Source organism: Coregonus clupeaformis, chromosome 8 (genome assembly GCF_020615455.1).
Source record: "Coregonus clupeaformis isolate EN_2021a chromosome 8, ASM2061545v1, whole genome shotgun sequence".
In the NCBI taxonomy this organism is placed as follows: domain Eukaryota; kingdom Metazoa; phylum Chordata; class Actinopteri; order Salmoniformes; family Salmonidae; genus Coregonus; species Coregonus clupeaformis.
In genome coordinates, this window is record NC_059199.1 from 52,742,623 (window position 1) to 52,760,859 (window position 18,237).

The following is an 18,237-nucleotide window of genomic DNA, read 5'->3' on the forward strand; positions in this document are numbered from 1 at the left end:
TCGAAATGCTGCAAAGAAACCACCACTAAAGGACACCAATAAGAAGAAGAGACTTGCTTGTGCCAAGAAACACGAGCAATGGACATTAGACCGGTGAAAATCTGTCCTTTGGTCTGATGAGTCCAAATTTGAGATTTTTGGTTCCAACCGCCGTGTCTTTGTGAGACGCAGAGTAGGTGATGTGTGGTTCCCACCGTGAAGCATGGAGGAGCAGGTGTGATGGTGTGAGGGTGCTTTGCTGGTGACACTGTCAGTGATTTATTTAGAATTCAAGGCACACTTAACCAGCATGGCTACCACAGCATTCTGCAGCGATATGCCATCCCATCTGGTTTGTGCTTAGTGGGACTATAATTTATTTTTCAACAGGACAATGATCAAAAACACACCTCCAGGCTGTGTAAGGGCTATTTGACCAAGAAGGAGAGTGATGGAGTGCTGCATCAGATGACCTGGCCTCCACAATCACCCGACCTCAACCCAATTGAGATGGTTTGGGATGAGTTAGAAGGAAAAGCAGCCAACAAGTGTTCAGCATATGTGGGAACTCCTTCAAGACTGTTGGAAAAGCTTTCCTCATGAAGCTGGTTGAGAGAATGCCAAGAGTGTGCAAAGCTGTCTTCAAGGCAAAGGGTGGCTACATTGAAGAATCTCAAATATAAAATATATTTAGATTTGTTTAACACTTTTTTGGTTACTACATGATTCCATATGTGTTATTTCACAGTTTTTATGTCTTCACTATTATTCTACAATGTTGAAAAAAGTAAAAATAAAGAAAATCCCTTGAATGAGTAGGTAGACTTCAACTTTTGACCATTAGTGTGTGTGTGTGTGTGTATATATATATATATATATATATATATATATATATATATATATATATATACACACAGTGGGGAGAACAAGTATTTGATACACTGCCGATTTTGCAGGTTTTCCTACTTACAAAGCATGTGGAGGTCTGTAATTTTTTATCATAGGCACACTTCAACTGTGAGAGACGGAATCTAAAACAAAAATCCAGAAAATCACATTGTATGATTTTTAAGTAATTCATTTGCATTTTATTGCATGACATAAGTATTTGATACATCAGAAAAGCAGAACTTAATATTTGGTACAGAAACCTTTGTTTGCAATTACAGAGATCATACGTTTCCTGTAGGTCTTGACCAGGTTTGCACACACTGCAGCAGGGATTTTGGCCCACTCCTCCATACAGACCTTCTCCAGGTCCTTCAGGTTTCGGGGCTATCGCTGGGCAATACGGACTTTCAGCTCCCTCCAAAGATTTTCTATTGGGTTCAGGTCTGGAGACTGGCTAGGCCAATCCAGGACCTTGAGATGCTTCTTACGGAGCCACTCCTTAGTAGCCCTGGCTGTGTGTTTCGGGTCGTTGTCATGCTGGAAGACCCAGCCATGACCCATCTTCAATGCTCTTACTGAGGAAAGGAGGTTGTTGGCCAAGATCTCGCGATACATGGCCCCATCCATCCTCCCCTCAATACGGTGCAGTCGTCCTGTCCCCTTTGCAGAAAAGCATCCCCAAAGAATGATGTTTCCACCTCCATGCTTCATGGTTGGGATGGTGTTCTTGGGGTTGTACTCATCCTTCTTCTTCCTCCAAACACGGCGAGTGGAGTTTAGACCAAAAAGCTCTATTTTTGTCTAATCAGACCACATGACCTACTCCCATTCCTCCTATGGATCATCCAGATGGTAAACTTCAGACGGGACATGCGCTGGCTTGAGCAGGGGGACCTTGCGTGCGCTGCAGGATTTTAATCCATGACGGCGTAGTGTGTTACTAATGGTTTTCTTTGAGACTGTGGTCCCAGCTCTCTTCAGGTCATTGACCAGGTCCTGCCGTGTAGTTCTGGGCTGATCCCTCACCTTCCTCATGATCATTGATGCCCCATGAGGTGAGATCTTGCACGGAGCCCCAGACCGAGGGTGATTGACCGTCATCTTGAACTTCTTCCATTTTCTAATAATTGCGCCAACAGTTGTTGCCTTCTCACCAAGCTGCTTGCCTATTGTCCTGTAGCCCATCCCAGCATTGTGCAGGTCTACAATTTTATCCCTGATGTCCTTACACAGCTCTCTGGTCTTGGCCATTGTGCAGAGGTTGGAGTCTGTTTGATTGAGTGTGTGGACAGGTGTCTTTTATACAGGTAATGAGTTCAAACAGGTGCAGTTAATACAGGTAATGAGTGGAGAACAGGAGGGCTTCTTAAAGAAAAACTAACAGGTCTGTGAGAGCCGGAATTCTTACTGGTTGGTAGGTGATCAAATACTTATGTCATGCAATAAAATGCAAATTAATTACTTAAAAATCATACAATGTGATTTTCTGGATTTTTGTTTTAGATTCTGTCTCTCACATTTGAAGTGTACCTATGATAAAAATTACAGACCTCTACATGCTTTGTAAGTAGGAAAACCTGCAAAATTGGCAATGTATCAAATACTTGTTCTCCCCACTGTGTATATATATATATATATATACACATTTGAAGTCGGAAGTTTACATACACCTTAGCCAAATACATTTAAACTCAGTTTTTCAAATTTCCTGACATTTATTCCTAATAAAAATTCCATGTCTTAGGTCAGTTAGGATAACCACTTTATTTTAAGAATGTGAAATGTCCGAATAATATTAGAGAGAATGATTTATTTCAGTTTTTATTTCTTTAATCACATTCCCAGTGGGTCAGAAGTTTACATACACTCAATCACATCTGTATTTTAGAATGAGCTTCATAAGAAACAATGTCCTGCTATTAGCCCATACAAACACATTGAATAACAGATTCACTACATGGAACAACAGATAGTCCTTACTGCTATTAGTCCATAGAAACACATTGAATAACAGATTCACTACATGGAACATCAGATAGTCCTTACTGCTATTAGCCCACACAAACACATTGAATAACAGATTCACTACATGGAAAAACAGATAGTCCCCAAAAAACACAGTCCATTGCTCAAAATAAGTAATTCCCAAGTGAGGGACATCTCAAGGAGAATAACCTGCCAACATTCATAAGCTTGTTCAGTACATGAGGACAAATTTAGTCATGACAGCCACAGTTTTTTTTTATACAAAGGACAGGAGTTTACAGGTTTTTGTTCCTGGCCTTCACTAACACTCTTTTCAGTTCGCTGAAGCTAGTGACTGGAACGAGCTGTAAAAAACACTCAAACTGGACAGTTTTATCTCCATCTCTTCATTCAAAGATTCAATCATGGACACTCTTGCTGACAGTTGTGGCTGCTTCGCGTGATGTATTGTTGTCTCTACCTTCTTGCCTTTGTGCTGTTGTCTGCGCCCAATAATGTTTGTACCATGTTTTGTGCTGCTACCATGTTGTGCTGCTGCCATGCTGTTGTCGTGTGTTGTTGTTGTCTTAGGTCTCTCTTTATGTAGTGTTGTGGTATCTCTCTTGTCGTAATGTGTGTTTTGTCCTGTATTTTTATTTTTAATCCCAGCCCCCAGGAGGCCTTTTGCCTTTTGGTAGGCCGTCATTGTAAATAAGAATTTGTTCTTAACTGACTTGCCTAGTTAAATAAAGGTTAAATAAGTAAATAAATGAAAACACCTCATTCAACTAATTGTGGTCTAAATTGAAGACTTGCATACAGTGCAATCCCCTGGGATAGAAATCAGGTCTGTATTTTAGAATGAGCTTCATAAGAAACAATGTCCTGACATATCAGCAAGGCTCATTTAAACTCATTTTTTCACAATTCCTGACATATAATCCTAGTAAAAATTCCCTGTCTTAGGTCAGTTAGGATCACCACTTTATTTTAAGAATGTGAAATGTCAGAATAATAGTAGAGAGAATGATTTATTTAAGCTTTTATTTCTTTCATCGCATTCCCAGTGGGTCAGAAGTTTACATACACTCAATTAGTATTTGGTAGCATTGCCTTTAAATTGTTTAACTTGGGTCAAACGTTTCAGGTAGCCTTCCACAAGTTTCCCACAATAAGTTGGGTGAATTTTGGCCCATTCCTCCTGACAGAGCTGGTGTAACTGAGTCAGGTTTGTAGGCCTCCTTGCTCGCACACGCTTTTTCAGTTCTGCCCACAAATGTTCTATAGGATTGAGGTCAGAGCTTTGTGCTGGCCACTACAATACCTTGGCTTTGTTGTCCTTAAGCCATTTTGCCACAACTTTGGAAGTATGCTTAAGGTCATTGTCCATTTGGAAGACCTATTTGCGACCAAGCTTTAACATCCTGACTGATGTCTTGAGATGTTGCTTCAATATATCCACATACTTTTCCTTCCTCATGATGCCATCTATTTTGTGAAGTGCACCAGTCCCTCCTGCAGCAAAGCACCCCCACAGCATGATGCTGCCACCCCCGTGCTTCACGGTTGGGATGGTGTTCTTCAGCTTGCAAGCCACCCCCTTTTCCCTCCAAACATAACGATGGTCATTATGGCCAAACAGTTCTATTTTTGTTTCATCAGACCAGAGGACATTTCTCCAAAAAGTACGATCTTTGTCCCCATGTGTATTTGCAAACCGTAGTCTGGCTTTTTTATGGCGGTTTTGGAGCAGTGGCTTCTTCCCTGCTGAGCGGCCTTTCAGGTTATGTCGATATAGGACACGTTTTACTGTGGATATAGATACTTTTGTACCTGTTTCCTCCAGAATCTTCACAAGGTCCTTTGCTGTTGTTCTGGGATTGATTTGCACTTTTCGCACCAAAGTACCTTCATCTCTAGGAGACAGAACGCATCTCCTCCCTGAGTGGTATGACGGCTGCGTGGTCCCATGGTGTTTATACATGCGTACAATTGATTGTATAGATGAACGTGGTACCTTCAGGCGTTTTGACATTTTTCCCAAGGATGAACCAGACTTGTGGAGGTCTACAATTTTTTTTCTGAGGTCTTGGCTGATTTCTTTTGATTTTCCCATGATGTCAGGCAAAGAGGCACTGAGTTTGAAGGTAGGCCTTGAAATACATCCACAGGTACACCTCCAATTGACTCAAATGATGTCAATTAGCCTATCAGAAGATTCTAAAGCCATGACATCATTTTCTGGAATTTTCCAAGCTGTTTAAAGGCACAGTCAAGTTAGTGTATGTAAACTTCTGACCCACTGGAATTGTGATACAGTGAATTATAAGTGAAATAATCTGTCTGTAAACAATTGTTGGAAAAATTACTTGTGTCATGCACAGTGGTTGAAAAACGAGTTTTAATGACTCCAACCTAAGTGAATGTAAACTTCCGACTTCAACTGTATATATATATATATATATATACAGTGGGGGAAAAAAGTATTTAGTCAGCCACCAATTGTGCAAGTTCTCCCACTTAAAAAGATGAGAGAGGCCTGTAATTTTCATCATAGGTACACGTCAACTATGACAGACAAAATGAGGAAAAAAATTCCAGAAAATCACATTGTAGGATTTTTTATGAATTTATTTGCAAATTATGGTGGAAAATAAGTATTTGGTCAAAAACAAAAGTTTCTCAATACTTTGATATATACCCTTTGTTGGCAATGACACAGGTCAAACATTTTCTGTAAGTCTTCACAAGGTTTTCACACACTGTTGCTGGTATTTTGGCCCATTCCTCCATGCAGATCTCCTCTAGAGCAGTGATGTTTTGGGGCTGTCGCTGGGCAACACGGACATTCAACTCCCTCCAAAGATTTTCTATGGGGTTGAGATCTGGAGACTGGCTAGGCTACTCCAGGACCTCGAAATGCTTCTTACGAAGCCACTCCTTCGTTCCCTGGGCGGTGTGTTTGGGATCATTGTCATGCTGAAAGACCCAGCCACGTTTCATCTTCAATGCCCTTGCTGATGGAAGGAGGTTTTCACTCAAAATCTCACGATACATGGCCCCATTCATTCTTTCCTTTACACGGATCAGTCGTCCTGGTCCCTTTGCAGAAAAACAGCCCCAAAGCATGATGTTTCCACCCCCATGCTTCACAGTAGGTATGGTGTTCTTTGGATGCAACTCAGCATTCTTTGTCCTCCAAACACGACGAGTTGAGTTTTTACCAAAAAAGTTATATTTTGGTTTCATCTGACCATATGACATTCTCCCAATCCTCTTCTGGATCATCCAAATGCACTCTAGCAAACTTCAGACGGGCCTGGAAATGTACTGGCTTAAGCAGGGGGACACGTCTTGCACTGCAGGATTTGAGTCCCTGGCGGCGTAGTGTGTTACTGATGGTAGGCTTTGTTACTTTGGTCCCAGCTCTCTGCAGGTCATTCACTAGGTCCCCCTGTGTGGTTCTGGGATTTTTGCTCACCGTTCATGTGATCATTTTGACCCCACGGGGTGAGATCTTGCGTGGAGCCCCAGATCGAGGGAGATTATCAGTGGTCTTGTATGTCTTCCATTTCCTAATAATTGCTCCCACAGTTGATTTCTTCAAACCAAGCTGCTTACCTATTGCAGATTCAGTCTTCCCAGCCTGGTGCAGGTCTACAATTTTGTTTCTGGTGTCCTTTGACAGCTCTTTGGTCTTGGCCATAGTGGAGTTTGGAGTGTGACTTTTTGAGGTTGTGGACAGGTGTCTTTTATACTGATAACAAGTTCAAACAGGTGCCATTAATACAGGTAACGAGTGGAGGACAGAGGAGCCTCTTAAAGAAGAAGTTACAGGTCTGTGAGAGCCAGAAATCTTGCTTGTTTGTAGGTGACCAAATTCTTATTTTCCACCATAATTTGCAAATAAATTCATTAAAAATCCTACAATGTGATTTTCTGGAGAAAAAAAAATCTCAATTTGTCTGTCATAGTTGACGTGTACCTATGATGAAAATTACAGGCCTCTCTCATCTTTTTAAGTGGGAGAACTTGCACAATTGGTGGCTGACTAAATACTTTTTTTCCCCACTGTATATATATATATATATATTCTACTGTAATCGGAATTAATGAATGGATGAATAAAATTCATTGCTGAGAGGGGTTTGTATTTCACAGTATTTTACTGCAATTACAAGGGATTGGTATAGCAGGTTGGCTCCTACTACATACACATTACAACATATTAATGAATATTTGGTGTTTTATATCACTTGCACTTCTAGAAGCCTTAACAAAGGATTCCAAACTGGCAGTGACTACAGGGCAAAACAGATCAAAAGGAGATGGCAAAATGCTCAACCATTTAAAGTTTAAAGCCCTATTTGGACGGGATTAGTTTTACCAAAGCACCACATGTGTAATTTTAGTCCACTCCGAATATGCCATTGCAGTCATTTTTACATGGCAGGAGACATAGCAGCGGAAGTAGGGGTTCTGAAAAATCAGAATTTAATGTATTTATATTTGTTAAATATTGTTAACCACTACGGGATCAGTGTCCGGTATACGGGACGGTTGAGCTAAAGTGCGCTAATGTGATTAGCATGACTGTTGTAAGTAACAGCAAACTTTCCAGGACATAGACATGTCTTATATGGGCAGAGAGCTTAAATTCTTGTTAATCTAAATGCATATCCTTTTTCAGGTCCTGACCTACAGGCAGTTAGATTTGGGTATGTCATTTTAGGCTAAAATTTAAAAAAAAGGTTCCGATCCTTAAGAGGTACCCAAAAAATGTCTCACAAATGTTGTGCACTGGGCCTTTAATAGTCCTGTATTAGTGGATATATCCGTCTGCAGCGCCAGCGTAACGGACATTCTGGGTAAAAAATTACATAACCAACTTTCTCTAGTAATACTAGTCCTGTGCAAATAGGGTTTAAGACTTGCTGCCACTCCAATCTGTCCCCTATACAAATTGATTGGGCACTATAACCACAGGAGTTAAATTGGTACAACATGGCCTTCCGGTTGAGCGAAGTAGAAAGAAGTCGCGCGCGATTTCTCCTCCGACAACTTTTTGTAAATAATCCTCAATTTCAGCTACATTCATACTTCTCATGACCTCAAAAGTTATTTTAATTACCCAGTAATAGAGTGTACCTAAATTAGCAAGAGCAAACCAGTCACACGCTTTGGAAAATTGACGGAAAAAAAACTCACATTCCACCAAATCAACTTCAGCTAAAATGGCTACCATCCCACCTTCATTGAAGGCTTCAATAGCCACTCCGGGCGATACGGCTAACCCGATAACACTGGAGATCCTTGTCAGAGAGCTGGCGAAATAACGTAAAAGTTTGGCAGCAGAACTCACCGAATTGCTGAATAATTCACTGGCGGCTGCTCTGGCTCCAATTCAGGCAACCGATGGAACCCATCGATACAAAGAAAAGGAGCTCGTCCTTCGGTGGGCAAGGGAAAACGGCAACATCACTTTCCAAGGCCCACAAGATCAAGTTCTACCAGGATTTCAGTTTTAGCCTGGCAAAGAAATCGACGAAATCAAGTCCACTCTGTACAAGAAGGGAATCCGCTTTGGGCTGATTTATCCTGCCCGTCTCCATGTCACCTTTGACGGCGAGGTCAATTGTTTCGAAACTCCTGAAGAAGCTGAGTTCCTCTACCGACAGCGCATACATTGAATGCCTGGATTACGATGATTTCTCACCTGCCTGTATTATGTGAGTAACGTTAGTCCTAGTGACTGTGTGGACAGTAGGCTACATACATCTATGGCTATCTATCGATCCGTTTCTCGTGAAATAATCCTATGCTAAAACTTGCTGGCTACAGTAGGTATGTTTGAGGCAGCACATTAATAGTTTGTTGACAATGACATACTATGCTGTCTCACTGCTCTTTAAACTTTCATTTGATCTTGTTTAGTTTCTTAATAAAAGATAGTCGCTGTTAAGAGCAGCGTTTTTATTTATTTGTTTTTACTAAGGCTTTGAACTTGCTGCTCCACTTATGGCAATCTATAGCCCACATGGTAGTTTGGCCGCCTTTAGCCTGGTCATTTCGGATACAAATGTTACTCGCTAGTTAAACACCGATCCTGTCTACGGATATTTGTGTGTGTGTATATATAGACATTTTTCATTGGGGGTCTGCTTGATGTATACCATTTTTTTTAATTGTATTTTTTTATTCTTTTTTTAATGGACATTCTGAACTACCATGGTTTACGTTGTCCTTAATTGCTATTCTCTTCTTATTTTACTCATGTTTAATGGTTACACTAGCTGAAGAGTTTAGACCCATGGTTCGTTTGCTTAATTGTACATATCCAAATTGCTAGTTGTCCGTTCGTATACTGTTATTTAATTGTTTCCCCCTAAAGCAGGGTTCTTCAATCCTGGTCCTGGAGGGCCGAAACACTTCTGTTTTTTATTTCTACCTGGTAGTTAATTGCACTCACCTGGTTTTCCCAGGTCTGAATTAGCCCCTGATTAGAAGGAGAGGATGAAAAACAGAGGTGTTTCGGCCCTCCAGGACCAGGATTGAAGAACCCTGCGGCCTAAAGGATGTTTGTAACAATTTACCAAGACAGGGGCTGACCCTTTTTAATTTAAAATGTGTCTCATTACGAATGTTTCTCATTACTCTGCCCTGTGGCCACACCTAGTGGACTACATTCATATTATGGCCATTGAAATGCCACCGATCGCTGTAAACGTTTGTCAATAACTGAGGCTGAAGGTTATACTCTTTGTTTAAAGTGTGACCGAAACCGAAATTGTGCACTTGCCTACTGCCATATGACTTTTTTTTTATTTTAAGGGCGTATGTAACTTCTTTCCTAGGTCGGTTTGACCTCACTGCACGTGTTTAGGGTAATCAACGGATGCTGAGTAAAATAATTCCTACTGCTCCTCTCGTTCATAATGAAGAGATTAGATTTGTATTTTTTACCTATTTTTTTTATTTGAATGGTATTGTACTATCACATTTTTTATGAATGTTGGGGTTATGTTGGCATTATCCAAAGATTATTGTGCTCTATTTCTGTTTCTTTAAATGATTTGTTTCATGCTGCTCCTCAATCTCTTTTCCTGTATTTTTCATTTGACTTCTCTTATAAGGGTTCATGTCTAGTTCAACAAGTCATGATGGTATTTGGGGGCTTCCAGTCAGACTGGTGACATGGAACATTTGTGGTTGTGGGGGGCAAATTAAGCTCTCCAGAGTATTTTCACATCTGAAGAGCCTGAATACTTAATCGCATTTCTTCAAGAAACGCACCTACGCGTTAATGACCATACTAGATTGCGTAAAGCAGTGGTCACCAAACTACGGCCTGCGGGCCGGATACGGCCCGTCAGCACATTTGGCCCGGCCCTCTGAACAATACCAGAGACGCTATCGGATTTTTTTCCTATTTGGCCTCCAGAAAAAAAATCCTAGGCCCGGCCCTGTCAAAGAGAGAACGGAATAATGGCGAAAAGGTTAGGTAAGAGAAAAATTGATTCAGAATGCAGGGTATTTAACCTGCAGTGGACAAACGATTATTTTTTTGTTCAATGCAAAGAAAAGGCTGTTTGTCTCATCTGTCAAGAGACGGTGGCGGTATTCAAAGAATACAATCTTCGCCGACACTATGAATCCCGTCACAAAGACAAGTACGATAGCTTGCAAGGCCAAATACGAGCAGACAAACTCTCAAAGCTAAAAAGTGGACTACTATCTCAGCAGAATACATTTGTACGCCAAGCTCAGCTGAACCAGGCATCCGTTCGGGCCAGCTTTCGGGTTGCTAAACTGATAGCAAGCAGCGGTAAGCCTTTCACTGACGGAGAGTTTGTTAAGAAATGTATGGATGCTGTCGCGGAGGAGGTGTGTCCCGAGAAGAAAGATGCATTTAATGCCGTAAGTCTGTCGGCGAGTACAATCACCAGACGCGTTGAAGAAATCGGGAGTAATGTATATGCCCAGCTGCAGCAGAAGACGAAAGAATTTGACTTTTTTCATTAGCACTGGATGAGAGCACGGACGTGCAAGACACAGCGCAACTGCTCATTTTTATTCGTGGAGTTAGCGCAAACTTTGAGATATGCGAGGAGCTGGCAGCCCTCCAAAGTCTCAAAGGGACTACAACGGGAGAGGATATTTTTGACAAAGTGTGCCAAACCATGGAGAAGTTGGACCTGGACTGGTCAAAGCTAGCTAGCATCACGACTGACGGGGCTCCTAGCATGGTGGGCGAAACTCGCGGTCTAATAAGACGCATGAACCGGGAGTTGGAAAAAAGGGGTCTCACCGCCCCGCCACGAGTCCACTGCCTAATTCACCAGCAAGCACTGTGCTGCAAAGTGTTGACGTGGGATTCTGTAATGAAGGTTGTGGTGTCGTGCATAAACTTCATCAGAGCAAAGGGACTTAAACACAGGCAGTTCCAAGAATTCCTGTCTGAACTGGAGTCTACGCACGGAGATGTGCTGTACTACACAGAGGTCCGATGGCTGAGCCGGGGCAGAGTTTTGAGGCGTTTTTACGAGCTGCTACCCGAAATTAACGCATTTCTTCATTTAAAAGACAAAACGGTCCCAGAGCTGATCGACCCAGAATGGAAATGGCACCTCGCATTTTTAACAGACGTGACAGAAATACTTAACAGCCTTAACTTGCAGCTACAAGGCGAGGGGAAACTCATTTGCGACATGTATTCACACATAAAAGCATTTGAGGTGAAATTAGCGCTGCTTTTGGAACAAGTGAAAAAGCGCAACTTCGTCCATCTTCCTGCTACCCAAAACCTGTCGACAGAGAACCCAGCGGTCCCGTTCCCAGCTGAAAAGTGCGTGGAAGCACTGGAAATGCTGAAGGCGGAGTTCGGTGTGCGATTCAGTGAACTACATGTTCATGCAAAAGAAATCAGTCTTTTTCAGAACCCCTTTGTTGCCGACATTGATGAAGCCCAGCCTTCATATCAGTTTGAGTTGGCTGAGTTACAGAACTGTGATGTTCTGAAAGACGCATTCAAGCCCAACAGTCTCATTGACTTCTATGCTGCCCTCCCAAACGACACATATCCAAACATCAAAAAACACGCAATGAAAATGTCCACAGTTTTTGGCAGCACGTATATCTGCGAGAAAACCTTTTCTCGCATGAAACTGCTGAAAACTCCGATGAGATCAAGATTGACAGATGAACATTTGCATCAGTGCTTGAGACTGGCTGTAACTAGAATGGAACCTGATATTCAACTTCTCACCAGCCAGATGCAGGCCCACAGTTCACACTGATGAACATACATAGGTAAGCTCACTTTTCTGACTTGAATGAGTCATTCTGAGCATAAACAAATATAATCATAATAAAATCTACTGGGATAAAATCCATCTTTACAACCATACTGGTAGTGAAATGTATTGTGCTGTGTAGGTGCTGTATCACTTAGTTCAGTTTCTCAACCTGCTTCCTTTGTGGTTTTCACAGGGAAGTTGATGAGAGAGAGCTGCAAACAGCGGTGTCTACAAGCCTACTGGAACCTACAAAAGGATTATAAGGAAGGAACACAAGAACTTTAAGAGACTGCTTATGTGTCAGAGAGATTCTGCTCTGACAACTGAGCTGAACTTTTATCTGTTAAGATTGTGCATGGCACAACAGAAAGTTAATGTTCCATGGCTTTTTTTTCTATGAAGAACCCAGAGAGAGTTATTTAGTTATTATTTATTTCATAAATAGTGTTATTTATTTCCTGTTTTTTCTGTGAAGAACTCAGAGAGGGTTATTTAGTTATTATTTATTTCATTAATAGTGTTATTTGTTTCCTGACTTTTTTTCTGTAAAGAACCTGGAAAGGGTTATTTGGTTATGTGTGGCTTTCTGGAAAACAATAAATGTTTTAAGCTCCCCTACGATCGTCACACTTTTTCTGTTACAAACTGACACCGGCCCCCCATCAGAGAAGGGAAAAGTTATGTGGCCCTCACAGGAAAAAGTTTGGGGACCCCTGGCGTAAAGCATGGGTTGGAAAAGGTTTTTCATTCTAATTTTAACGGCAATGCCAGGGGAACAGCAATAGTGATTCACAAATGAGTACAGTTTTCACCCTCACAGATCATTCCAGATCCTGGCCGACATTATACCTTAGTTAGTGGCACCCTCTTCCAGACCCCTGTAGTACTTGTGAATGTTTACACCCCTAACTGGGATGACACTAGATTTATGACATCTCGTTTAGCCTCTCTCCCTAATCTTGACATCCACCGCCTCATCTTCGGGGGGACCTTAAATGTGTTGAACCAAGACTCGACCAGTCTAATCCCAGAACACTTACTCCTTCCAGGATGGCAAAAGCTCTTTCTACATTCATGACCCAAATGGGTTGTGTTGATTCTTGGTGCTTCCTCCACCCGGTCACAAAGGACTTCTCCTACTTTTCTCATGTTCATCAAGCCTACTCGTGCATAGACTACTTTTTTTTAGATAGAGCGCTTCTCCCCTCAGTTAAAACGACAGAATATTCTGCTATAGTAATTTCGGACCATTCCCCCTACATTCTGGACTCTTACTCCGAACGCAAAAAAAAACGGTCGAATTGGAGATTTAACACAGCCCTATTGTCTAATAAAGAATTCTGTGACTATTTCAACAAACATACAGTGGGGAAACAAAGTATTTAGTCAGCCACCAATTGTGCAAGTTCTCCAACTTAAAAAGATGAGAGAGGCCTGTAATTTTCATCATAGGTACACGTCAACTATGACAGACAAATTGAGGAAAAAAAATCCAGAAAATCACATTGTAGGATTTTTTATGAATTTATTTGCAAATTATGGTGGAAAATAAGTATTTGGTCACTCGTTACCTGTTTTAATGGCACCTGTTTGAACTTGTTATCAGTATAAAAGACACCTGTCCACAACCTCAAACAGTCACACTCCAAACTCCACTATGGCCAAGACCAAAGAGCTGTCAAAGGACACCAGAAACAAAATTGTAGACCTGCACCAGGCTGGGAAGACTGAATATGCAATAGTTAAGCAGCTTGGTTTGAAGAAATCAACTGTGGGAGCAATTATTAGGAAATGGAAGACATACAAGACCACTGATAATCTCCCTCGATCTGGGGCTGCACGCAAGATCTCACCCCATGGGGTCAAAATGATCACAAGAACGGTGAGCAAAAATCCCAGAACCACACGGGGGGACCTAGTGAATGACCTGCAGAGAGCTGGGACCAAAGTAACAAAGCCTACCATCAGTAACACACTACGCCGCCAGGGACTCAAATCCTGCAGTGCCAGACGTGTCCCCCCTGCTTAAGCCAGTACATGTCCAGGCCCGTCTGAAGTTTGCTAGAGTGCATTTGGATGATCCAGAAGAGGATTGGGAGAATGTCATATGGTCAGATGAAACCAAAATATAACTTTTTGGTAAAAACTCAACTCGTCGTGTTTGGAGGACAAAGAATGCTGAGTTGCATCCAAAGAACACCATACCTACTGTGAAGCATGGGGGTGGAAACATCATGCTTTGGGGCTGTTTTTCTGCAAAGGGACCAGGACGACTGATCCGTGTAAAGGAAAGAATGAATGGGGCCATGTATCGTGAGATTTTGAGTGAAAACCTCCTTCCATCAGCAAGGGCATTGAAGATGAAACGTGGCTGGGTCTTTCAGCATGACAATGATCCCAAACACACCGCCCCGGGCAACGAAGGAGTGGCTTCGTAAGAAGCATTTCAAGGTCCTGGAGTGGCCTAGCCAGTCTCCAGATCTCAACCCCATAGAAAATCTTTGGAGGGAGTTGAAAGTCTGTGTTGCCCAGTGACAGCCCCAAAACATCACTGCTCTAGAGGAGATCTGCATGGAGGAATGGGCCAAAATACCAGCAACAGTGTGTGAAAACCTTGTGAAGACTTACAGAAAACGTTTGACCTGTGTCATTGCCAACAAAGGGTATATAACAAAGTATTGAGAAACGTTTGTTATTGACCAAATACTTATTTTCCACCATAATTTGCAAATAAATTCATAAAAAATCCTACAATGTGATTTTCTGGATTTATTTTTCTCATTTTGTCTGTTATAGTTGACATGTACCTATGATGAAAATTACAGGCCTCTCTCATCTTTTTAAGTGGGAGAACTTGCACAATTGGTGGCTGACTAAATACTTTTTTCCCCACTGTAGATGTATTCATTCAAACGAATAAAAATGACAACACCTCCCCCTCTCTTCTTTGGGAGACTTTCAAAGCTGTATTACGGGGAAAGATCATTTCTTACAATGCTCATCATGTCAAACAAAAACTGAAATGTCAAGAACTGGTGGACTCAATCCTGGCAATAGACCGCCAATATTCAACTTCACCATCCCCTGAATTATACGCAGAGAGGCTTAAACTTCAAACTCAATTTAATCTGCTTTCCACTGATAAAGCAGAGTATCTGTTGCAACGAACAAAGGGGACGTACTACGAATATGGTGACAAGGCCAGCCGCCTTTTGGCACACCAACTTAAACGCCAGTCAGCATCTCATCTTATCTCTCAGGTATATGACTCTTCCTGTAATCTTACAAGTGATTCCTCTAATATTAATTTAACTTTTGTGACATTTTATTCTAACCTCTATAAATCCGAACCCCCATCAGATAATATGGCTATGGACAACTTTATAGATAACTTGGATATTCCATCCATTGATATGGACATGAGTAAAGTTCTGGATAACCCTCTGCATCTAGATGAAACAACAAATGGTCTAAATTAATGCAAAGTGGCAAGGCCCCTGGCCCTGATGGCTTCCCCGTCGATTTTTATAAAACATTCTCAGATCAACTCGCCCCATTCCTATTAGATATGTTCACTGAATCGTTATCACACGCTAACTCAAGCCTCCATCTCACTTATACTCAAGAAAGATAAAGATCCGGCGGAATGTGGTGGCTTTCGGCCCATTTAACTTTTGAACGCTGATGTTAAACTATTAGCTAAGGTTCTAGCATGCCGGTTGGAACCCTGCCTTCAGGATGTCATATCTGATGATCAAACGGGTTTAATCAAAGGGCGATAACTGTTTTCCAATGTGCGGCGTCTTTTGAACATTATACTCTCTCCTTCGGTCTCTCCAGACCCCGAAATTGTTGTTTCTTGATGCAGAGAAGGTTTTCAACCGGGTGGAGAGGGATTATTTAATATTTTGGGAAGATTTGGTTTTGGGTCCAATTTCATCTCATGGTTATGTCTGCTCTATTCTGCTCCTATGGCTAGCGTACACACCAACTCTTAACATTCAAAATACTTCGCCCTCTCCAGAGGGACCCGTCAAGGGTGTCCTATGTCCCCGCTCCTTTTTGCACTTGCGATAGAACCGCTTTCCTTGGCCTTAAAATGATCATCATCATTCACTGGAATCCGAGCTGGTGAACACAGTGTCACTGTATGCAGATGATCTACTATTATATATCACTAACCCTGTGAACTCTGTTGATAACATGCTGCATATTTTAAACACATTTGGATCATTCTCAGGTTACAAATTGAACATTCAGAAAAGTGAATGTTTTCCGATCAACCCCGCTGCCAAGCAAATTCCCCCTGGAGCCCTGCTTTTCCATCTGTCGCCCTCTGGTTTTTCCTATTTAGGTCTGACTAACACATTCTCTGGCTACCCTCCATAAAACTAACTTTGCAAGTCTAGTCACACAAGTTAAAGCAGATTTACAACGCTGGGATAGCTTGCCTCTCTCCTTAGCTGGCAGAATCCAATCTATTAAAATGAACATTTTACCTAGGTTTCTACATGTCTTCCGATCTTTCTGCCGAAATCATTTTTTACCAAGTTGGATAGGCTCATCAGTTATTTTATCTGGGCAGGCAAATCACCTAGGATACATAGAGCAATACTTCAACGGAGGAAACAAGATGGAGGATTGGCACGTCCAAATTTACTGCTTTACTATTGGGCAGCCAATATTCAAAATGTTATGGTCTGGTGTAATGCTCCAAGTACCAACTGGTGCTCATTAAAAGCACACTCCTGCCAATCATCCTCCCTTTTTGCAATACTTGTGCCCCACTATCCTTGTGTCCTTCAAAGTATACTGGAAACCCCATTGTGCTCTCTACTTTGAAGATCTGGAGACAATTTCGTAAACATTTAGACTTTCTGCCCCTTCTTTTCTAAGCCGTATTTGTAACAACCACCTATTTTTACCCTCCAAACTCCACCAGGCTTTGGTTGTGGCGAGAGAGAGGTTTGGTATGTTTCAAATATTTATTTTTAGATGGGAAGTTTGCCAGTTTTTAATGATCTCGTAGCTAAATGTAATCTGGTTTATTCTAATCTTTTCCTCTATTTTCAAGCCCGTACCTTTTTGTTTGCTCTCATTTTCCCACCTTTCCTTAACCACCTCCCAAGACGTTGCTAGAATAGATTTTGTCCCTGCCGTGGATTCGGCAGGGTCTGATTTCTAGATTATATGACATTATGCTTTCCTCTGAACCCTCTCCAAACAACAAAATCAAGACCGACTGGGGTAGTGAACTTGAACTTACAGATGACTGGTGGGAGGGAGGCCCTTCTTAGGGTTAACTCCACATCCTCATGTGCTCGTTTAAGATTAATTTAGTTCAAGGTCTTGCACAGAATTCACTACACCAAAGAAAAACGTTGTAAATTCCTCCCAGACACAAATGACACGTGATAGATGTTCAATCACTCCGGCAGACCACACCCATATGTTTTATTCATGTTCTAAGCTGTCTGAGTATTGGTCATCCTTTTTTAATACTCTCAAATTCTAGATATTGACCTGCAGCCTTGTGCTATAATAGCTGTATTTGGACTTCCATCTTTGTTACCTAGTCTCACTAAAAGTAAAGCAGACGTTGTAGCGTTTGCTTCCCTCATAGCCCGCCGGCAGATCTTGCTTAATTGGAAATCCTCCAAACCTCCCACTGTATCAGCCTGGTTGAAATATGTATTTTCTACACTTAGAATTTTTTTTATATACTTTGAGAGGTTGTACTGATAACTTTTTCTTGAGATGGCAGCCTTTAATTTCCTTTTTTGAACAGTTGCCTTCTATTGATCAGGAGTAAGAATTTGGGCCATCAAGGGATATGAGAGGGTGTGGGAGGGATAGTATGTTGTGATATTTTTTATTTATTTTTGTATGTATGTGTGCATACATATGTATATTTATAAATTATTTCCAATTGTATGTTTTAATTTTTGTATGTATGCTGCTTTCGTTAAGGGGAGGGAGGTGTTTCAATAAGTATAGGGGGATAAAAGGATGTATCTGTTAAATTTGCAATTTATATGTCTAATAAAAACATAATTAAAAAATCAAATAATTGGTACAGCATTCTCACTCACGGGTGCAACAAATA

The 18,237-nt window shown here is 41.4% G+C and overlaps 1 protein-coding gene across 1 annotated transcript; it reads left to right on the forward strand.

Annotated features, from left to right (window-relative positions):
• Positions 1-10,851: 10,851 nt before the first annotated feature.
• On the forward strand, positions 10,852-12,368 carry LOC123491535 (general transcription factor II-I repeat domain-containing protein 2-like). The gene is made up of 2 exons (XM_045222390.1): positions 10,852-12,144; positions 12,325-12,368. The coding sequence occupies exon 1, from the start codon at positions 11,016-11,018 to the stop codon at positions 12,129-12,131; it is 1,116 nt and encodes a 371-aa protein (XP_045078325.1). The 5' UTR covers positions 10,852-11,015; the 3' UTR covers positions 12,132-12,144; positions 12,325-12,368.
• Positions 12,369-18,237: the final 5,869 nt, after the last annotated feature.